General features: G+C 44.5%; 1 protein-coding gene across 2 annotated transcripts in view; it reads left to right on the forward strand.

Annotated features, from left to right (window-relative positions):
* Positions 1 to 8331, forward strand: part of mical3a (microtubule associated monooxygenase, calponin and LIM domain containing 3a) — a gene marked incomplete at its 3' end in the record, with an annotated part of 95948 nt that extends 87617 nt beyond the window's left edge. For both annotated transcript variants that reach the window (XM_079501430.1, XM_079501431.1), the window contains 4 exons: positions 3618 to 3689; positions 7206 to 7305; positions 7841 to 7914; positions 8147 to 8331. In XM_079501430.1, the coding sequence (XP_079357556.1) occupies positions 3618 to 3689; positions 7206 to 7305; positions 7841 to 7914; positions 8147 to 8331 (431 nt within the window). The remainder of the gene's footprint in view (positions 1 to 3617; positions 3690 to 7205; positions 7306 to 7840; positions 7915 to 8146) is intronic.
* Between the last annotated feature and the right edge of the window lie 251 nt (positions 8332 to 8582).

Genomic DNA, 8582 nt, shown 5'->3' on the forward strand with positions numbered 1-8582 from the left:
CTGCTGCTTTTTCCCCTCTACACCAAATCCTTTTGCCGTAAATAACTGATCAGCTATTTTTGCCAGATGTTTGCCCCAGAATAGGGACATTAGGGTTCTTAAATGGTGCCTTTTATAGCGCCTTTATCCAAGACACTTTACATAGATAGTGCATTACATTCACCCATTCACACACCGATGGCGAAGGAAACCATGCAAGGCACCAACCAGCACAATTAGGGGTTCAGTGTCTTGCTCAAGGACACTTCGACACTAACTCTGGGGAAGCCCGGGTTTGAACTGGGAACCTTGCGGTTACCATCCGGCCACTCTACCCCTGAACCACCGCCGCCCATGAGAGAGCACACACACACGCACACAAGCTATTTAGATTTCCCCTTTAACTGACCTGTACTAAAACTACTGGTGTGGCTTAGTAACTATAGCTCCTTCACTCATCTGCGCTGTGTGCTGCTGTACAGTAGCACAGTCGTGCACAGAAAAATCCTCAGTGTTAAGTTTATCTCTGAGAGAGTGTCATTTAACACAGAGTTAAACCAACACCTAGGATTTTGCAGTGTGCTGTATAGTCCCAGCTGTGTCAGTGTGGCCCCTCTCACTCTCCCATACCGGCTCAGTTTGCATAACTCTGCCTAGTGTTTGCGAGTGTGTATATGTGTGTGCGCACGTGTCCACGTCTGTGTGCCTGTGTGCGTGCGTGTATGTGTGTGCTCCGGAGCGGCAGTATTGCGGTCACTAGCCTTCCTGTCTAAATTGTGCGTCCAGCAGTTAACCCCAGTGTTGTGTCGTTGTGTCTGCTGTGGGTGAAACATGGTGGTGTGTTGGGTGGGTTCTGTGGTGTAACGCAGCCTTGTTTGAACGCCACGTCTAAAATGCATCCATTTCCAGCAGTGAAGTCGCAGGTCTAACCTCCAGCCGAGGCGAATGAAGACTTCACAGCAAATAAATAAAAATAAAAAAATAAACTGCATCAGTAGAAAGCTTCAAAATGTATTAATCGAATAAGACAAACGTGAAAAAGGTGCATTTTTTTCCTACGCTTTTCAGCCAAGGCATGTTGCTTTTCTGTGGTTCTGATTGTCTGTCTGTCGTCACCACTCATAAGACAGGAGATTGCGTGGAGTTTTTGTCAGGGAACACACAATTGTGCTACAATATGCAGACACAAAAACAGGGATTTATTATTAGGCCAATTGTCTGCCCACTGAGCTGACTGGTTGAGACATTGCTGCATGAGGCTCATATTCCCTCTGGCTCAACACGTTGCATGAGGCTCATATTCCCTCTGGCTCAACACTTTGCAAAGCAAAGACTTAAGTCTGCAAACATGTCCACAATGCATTGCATGCCGTATGCAAGCGCTAATCGCGAATTCACACCGGCAGCGGCGAGCAAATGTCCAATTTACTTGCACCGCCAGTGTGAATTCGACTTAAGTATGTATGTATAACGCTGCTAGAAGCAATCTCTCATCTCTTGCTTTTGAATATAATAACTGGATGTACGGTAGTGTTGTCTCGAGGACTTGCATTATAGAGGAGGAATTCTGTGTGTGCCTGTGTGACTTGTCTTTGTTTTATTATGTATGATGGAGGGGTAACGGAATGGTGGCATTTTTGACCGAACCCCCATCGACAAAGAATCCTAACAAGGCGTGTTTGACCCACATGGCTGTGTGCGCCTACACGGTAAAATACAACTCTGTAAAAGTGTAAAGAAAAAAAGAAATACTTTTCCAGTCCGTTTTTTACACCTTCAGAGTTCAATGAATGCTCAGTATTTCTCCGTGCAAGTCATGCAGAGGGCGCCAACATCTAAAGCCAGGGCTTGGTATGTTTTAGGAGGTAAGGTAGTGGCTGTCTGTCCAAAGTGGCTGACTGATTATTTTGATAAATAATATTCAATGAATTGCGACATTCTCACAACTTGGTGAACCTCAGTGCTGCACTTGAATTACTGCACTTACTATACTGTGAACACATTTGGTGGAATAAACATGCCTTAAAATTCTAAGGGCAAATAATGGCAGGTGTTCTAGGTTCTAGCCGACCTTAAAATCCGATTTCACTCCGTTCCACTCCAGGTTTTTTCACGTGGCCCCTTTTAGTTGTTTGGCAACCTTTTAAATTCTCATAGATCTCGTCTCCTGCTGAGAATGTTGCGTTCCCCGTTTGTGTCATCCATTGATTTGCCACGCTCTCAAGTCTCTCTGTATGGCCTACTTGTGTAACCTGCTGTATGTACTACTGCTCAGATCTCTGGTACCGATCCTTTAGTGCTTCTCAAACATTTTCACCCGCACCCACAAATTGATACGTGATACAGGCCCCCATTTGAAAGGATTTTCTGCCAGACACCCCCATAAGAGAAGATTTTGTCAAGATCTTTCTAGAACCCGAACTATGAGAAGAAAAGGGTCCCGCACACTACTGATGAAGGTCGTTTAGACCGAAACGTTGTCATCTGAATGGAACTACTGCTCTATAAGTGAAGACGGTGTGCGGGACCCTTTTCTTCTCATGATTCGCATTTGGTTGCTGGCTCCGACGCACCTGTCCTTGTAGGTGTGCACAAGGCCTTCTCGCTACATAGAACCCAAACTATAAAATAGGGCTTAATTGTTTAAAACTGTTCCACATTTTGCTGGGGACCCCCTGTAACCCCCTCAAGGACCTCCCGCTCCTGGGTAGCCCTCAACTAAATTGTTTAGTCTTTTCCTGACTTCCTTTATACGGTAGGTGGAGGGTTGTTTATGAATTGATGGTATACAATCTTCCTTGTACGTGACCTCAATTTCAATTGAGCTTGTAAACGCTTCTTGAGTTTCAGGCGTTCAGCACGTGTACGACAAAACAATAGCCTCCTTCCTCACAATTTGCACTTCAAAAGTAGCCGCAGCGTCAATGCAACGCACACATGGCAGGCTGATCTTAAATGGAGCTGATGATGCGTTTACCTGGAGGAGAAGAAACATCCTCATAGATGAAGCAATTATCTTTTGTGAGGCAGATCTATGGGTACGCATCTTTAGAGGTGTAGTGGGAGACAATAGATTTTCATAGTGGCTTACTGGCTCGAAAACATTTTTTTTTGATTGTTGCAGAGTTGTTGCATCCATTCCGCTCTGGCTCTGTGCCGTGTTATCTCCTCTCAGTGAACAGACCTGACAGGCGAGATTGGGGCATGTTCTTTTTCGCACGGTATGATGTGCACGGTGTACGAATACAACCATACAAAGAAAAAATAGATGAAAGAAGAAGAGGATTATTTTCTCTTTCTGTCCTCCGGATATCTTCCCTTTTGTATTTTCACTCGCCCTTTTTTTTTGGCTCGCGTACAGTAGTGCGCCGCCTCCTCTTCCTTCTCCAGGTGATTTGTCTTCCTGTCATGGTGCGCTTTGGCCTTTTTTTGATTTTCTTCCTCAATGTTTTCTCTTCTTTACCCCCGTCCTCCATTCCTCCCTTCATCCCGCCCTCCCTCTCTCGCTTCCTCCCCCGTGTCCTCTAAAACTCTTCTCCTATCTGTCAACTTCTCACTCTCTTCCTCAAACCCACCGCGCCCGCCTCCTCTGTCACAATCTCTGTCTTTCCCTCCCGTTTTTTGTGATCTTGTGGAAGTTGAGCCCTATGTGGGGACGCCTCCTGATCGCCGACGACCTCGCTCCTTCTGCCCCTGCTGTGCCCATGAAGGTAACGTAGCCTCGCTGATGCCCTCTGCTGACGGTTGTGGCGGGTTACACCGTGGTAAACAAAGGACCAACAGAACTGGGCCGCCTTCCCTCTCCTTCCCCCACCCTTCCCGTCGATAACTTCCTTCCCTTCCTTCTTTCCTTCCTCCCTCCCTTCCCTCGCCTCCTCCTTCCTTGTCCTGGACCGTCTGTGTGTGATCAGGCTCAGTAGATTTCCCCAGGCAGTCGTCTCACTGCAGTTGACCCAGACAGACAGTTTTATCGGGGGAAATCAACCCGATTGACAGACTGCAGTGTTTAGGAATGGAATGGGTGCGCTGAACTCTCGGTTCAATTACGTCCCAGATTAAAGTTGGCACCCTTTCATTGACGAGATGTAGGAAGGAGTCGTTGCGGGCGAATATTCTTAAAGCTTTAAAAAAATAATCAAGATAGGTGCTCAACAGGCATCACATTGAGAGATTGAGGGCTTAAGTGGTTATAAACATTGATTTGGAGTTAGTAGTGCTTATGTTATTTTGTCTTATTAGCTTTATTCAGAAATCTAATATTTACGTGCCATTCTTAGACCGACAATTTGCGCAACAGATGAACATGTTTTGAGGTGATACATCTCATTACACAATCACATTATCCAATATCTTACAGCTTAAACCTTAGACACTAAACCGTGCTGTCTGTGGATAGATTGTCCTAATGTCCCTATTCTATAGGGAGAAAAAAAAACTATTTCAAGGATATGTATGTGCAGGATAAAAATATACGGTATATAGTGTAAAAAAAATAAGAGAAAAGTAAGTATTATCCGCACAGCATTTTTGCTACTCCAACATGTAATTTATTGAAGCGTACAATATTTTTGACCCGTTGGGTCTGGTCAGGTACATTACATAATACACCTGAGAAAGACCAAATAAACAGTTTCAAATGTTTATACGCTGGCACTGCACTAAATTATGCTGTGGGAGCAGCAAAAGTGGTGAGAGGATAATCCGTAATAAATCTCTTTTTAAACTCTAGATATAACCCTTTAGTTCTGCCAGTCTATAACATAATTGATATTATTGCCAGTAGTCCTTAAATTAGTGCTGTCATAATCATGACAGTTTACTTGATGATTAATTGTCATACAAATTACAAAATGATTGCGATTAACGATTAATTGTGTTTTTCTCATTGGGCATGCAAAGAATGACAATGACTGGTACCAATAATCAAAATAAATGTACTATGGCCAAAATAGGCTATATTTAATCATTGTATGCTTCCGAAATAGTGGAAATAACCGATCTACAACCTCACAAAGTGTCTATATTTTCTCTATATTTTGAACCTAGGAACATATTTCAACATGGAGACGTGTGATTAGACTATTACAGTATGTAATGTATAATAATAATTGTGACAGGCATTTGTGAAATCGGCGTTATAGAATGCTCACTTCTCTACCTCACCAATCTGAAATGGCTGCTCGTAGCTGTATCCTTTTGTGGCAAATACAATTTTACAGATTTGTAGATTAAATGATCTTGTGGACAAATTCCTATGACTATTAGTCTACTAAGAATATATTTTGTGGAGGACAGCCCTAGACTGTTTTCTTCATTGTTTGAAGTAGCTTTGATATAGAACGGGGAAACTACTTTGCTATTGTGTGTTTAACCAACAGCATGCTCTCTGTTTGCTGTTCAACGAATGGAAAACAAACAAACGCTTCAGTATTATTCACACCCCCGGTCGCATCCTAGTTTCTCAAAAGTTTGAGGAGATCTGCTAAGGATAAAATGTTTGATGTGAGTAACGTTGAACACTTTCTAGCTCTAGATTCTAGCTAACGGGCACGTTTGTGATTCAAAGAGTGTAGGAGATTTGCATGTCGTGAGGAGCCGACAAATATTCTAGACTCTGCCAACCCAAACAAAACAAAACAAGCATTCAAGTTTAAATGGTTCATCTGGCGTTTTCATGTGTCTTTTAGAAGGTGTCATTCAGACAGTTCTGATTGAGCATTTGATTTGTCCAGAGGACCATGCTTGTATTTATTTTGTTTGCAGTTTGGTATCTAGGCTGGCTTTTTGTGTGTGTGTGTGTGTGTGTGTGTTGCTGTCTTCTTCCTGTGTCCTCCTCGCTGGGAGTCTGGGGCTGAGGGAAGACGATAGAATATATTGAAAATAAAAGGAGAGGGGGAGAAAATAGCCTCACAGCTGAAATAGCTTAGAAATCCAGCCTTTGTCAGAAATCTACTATCTCCACTTGTTGCACCTCTTCTTCTCCTCATGTTCAGGGCTCAAGCTTTGCTCTTTTCTTTCTTTCTGTTAAATTAGCGAGCGCCAGCCCCAGAGACCCCAGCCACCATGCGATTTATGTGTGTGCGATGTTTTACCTTTTCGTTTTGCCAGAGCCGCCTCATCCCGAACCCCAGCAGCTAAGTATGTCATGCAGCATCTTGAGGTTCTGCCCCTCCTGTGTCTCCATCGAAGCAGCTTGGCTCCCACCCGCTGCAGTCAGATTATAGCAAAAACAAGGACGTCACCACAGACCTTTCTTAAGCATGCCGTGTGGGCCGGCCTCCTCTCTATACAGTGGTATACTATGGGGTTAAGTCTAAAGGCTAATTTATACTTAGTTGAATGTTCGTGCCAGCCAACAATGGATGATACATTTTTGTCGGCTGACACGGCCGTTTGACAAAGTAAAAATGATCCTTTAAGGCTGTGCTGACCTCTGACTAATTGCTCTGACTGTGATGACTGTGTGCAGTACTGTTTGTTCTGCATGATGCCAGTGGTACTGAACATGCTTTTCCCCCGACGGCAGACCTTAATAGTGCGAGTGTGAACTTCACTATTGGTCTCAATGATAACCCATCCCATGGCCATTCGACCTTACTAATGTAATCTGTGAGGAGCGTTAGGATAATTCATGGATTTTGTCTGAGCTCCTCCTCCAAAACCACTCAGCATAAATAGGATCCGACTGGATTTATTTCTGCTGCTGGGTCACTATGCAGCCTGGGGAGGATGCAGACATCTCCATAGTTGCTCGGGTATATAGTTCTGTATGTCTCGGCTGCCTATTGCCCCTTTTAGCTACGAGCCACGCTGAAAGGTAATTGCGATGATAAAAGGAGGTAATGGCAGCTGAATGGATGGGTAAACACAAACTCAACTTTGCAACAATGAGGTGTGTGTGTGTGTGTGTGTGTGTGTGTGTGTGTGTGTGTGTGTGTGTGTGTGTCTGTGTGTGTGTGTGTGTGCGTGTGCGTTTGCGTGCGCGCATGTACAAATAGTGTGTATACTTTTTTACCAAAGTTGATCCCTGTACCTCCACGCCATCTTCTGTGTTGTCATCTCCGGTAAACTGACCATGTTGGTGTTTTTCACCCCACCATCCTGGCTTGGCTCTCATTGCATCGTCCATGTCAGCCCATGCCTTGTTGTCACCTCCGCATCGTCCCGAGGTGTCTGACTCCTCTGTCCTTACGTCTCCCCCCCCCCCTCCCCCCCACACCCCCCAGGCATGGGCAAGAAAGACGACCCTAAGTTGATGCAGGAGTGGTTCAAACTGGTGCAGGAGAAGAATGCCCTGGTTCGCTATGAGTCTGAACTCATGATATTGTAAGTATAATAGTATAGTATAATACCGGATAAGCAATGTCGATTTTATATTAACTATTTTAATGTAGATTTTACATGATATAAAATGTATCAATTAAGCACTTTCTGCCTGTAATCCCTATTTTGGGCATGTCATAGGCACAAAAAAAACACACCATCTCAGTTATGTGCGGTAAATCTTAACTTAGGTTGAATTTATAATGAAATAAATTGCTGATCTTATCAAAATGACTTCCTTCACATATTTTGAGAATTGTTCATCCGACTGACTTCACACATGACTGACTTCACACATGACTGACTTCACAGCGGGTGTATTGCTGACTACACAAATAAGAGCAGTGTTGACTGCTCCGAACGGGCATGTCTTCTGAACGGTCATGCTTTCCGAACGGCAATGCTTTCCAAACAGCAGTCCGACAACATGCCAAATGCTGGGGTCCCAATGGCACACTGCACTAGTAAATGTTGAGATGTATAATTTATCAGTGAGTCCTATGGATTGTGGTTTATCTGCTGTTTTCCTGTACCCAAGTGCCAGAGAGCTGGAACTGGAGGATCGTCAGAGCCGACTCCAGCAGGACCTCAGGGAGCGCATGGCAGTGGAAGGTATGCACTGAAAACCACCATATATGTAGCTGTATTTCTTGTCTACATGGCTCCCCTCAGTATTGCCTAATTTATACTCTGTCATATGCCGATCACATGCTGAAAATAGCCGACCTAAGCTTGTTGATCCGCCACTGCCGTATGACAAAGTATGAATCGGAAGTATGAACCTCTCACAAACACACTTTTTACCCCCCACACACACACACACACACCATCTCTTCTCTTTCAGACCACCTAAAAACGGAGAAGGAGCTCGCCCAGGAGAAGCAGATTCTGAATGAGATGCTGGAGGTGGTGGAGCAACGGGACTCCCTGGTGGCACTCCTGGAGGAGCAGAGACTCCGGGAGAAGGAGGAGGACAAAGATCTGGAGTCCGTCATGCTCTCCAAGGGCTTCAACCTCAATTGGGCCTAAAGGGAGAAAAAGGTGGAAGGGAATTGGCCGCTGTCGGCTCCTGGGAGGAACCCAAATAGAGCCACTAATGATTTATTTTTGTTTCCTCTCCTAGAAGGCATTTCAGGAGTAGGAAATTGGATGCAGAAAAAGGCACTCTTCTAAACTTACTCGGTGGACACCTGGGTATATATTGTAACCCTCTTTTAAGGAATGGAGTGGTCAGCGGTTCCCTGTCGCTCTCCGCGATGTGGGGGGCGACAGGGGCTCGG

The sequence above is a fragment of the Electrona antarctica genome (assembly GCF_951216825.1).
Source record: "Electrona antarctica genome assembly, chromosome: 5".
NCBI classification, from domain to species: domain Eukaryota; kingdom Metazoa; phylum Chordata; class Actinopteri; order Myctophiformes; family Myctophidae; genus Electrona; species Electrona antarctica.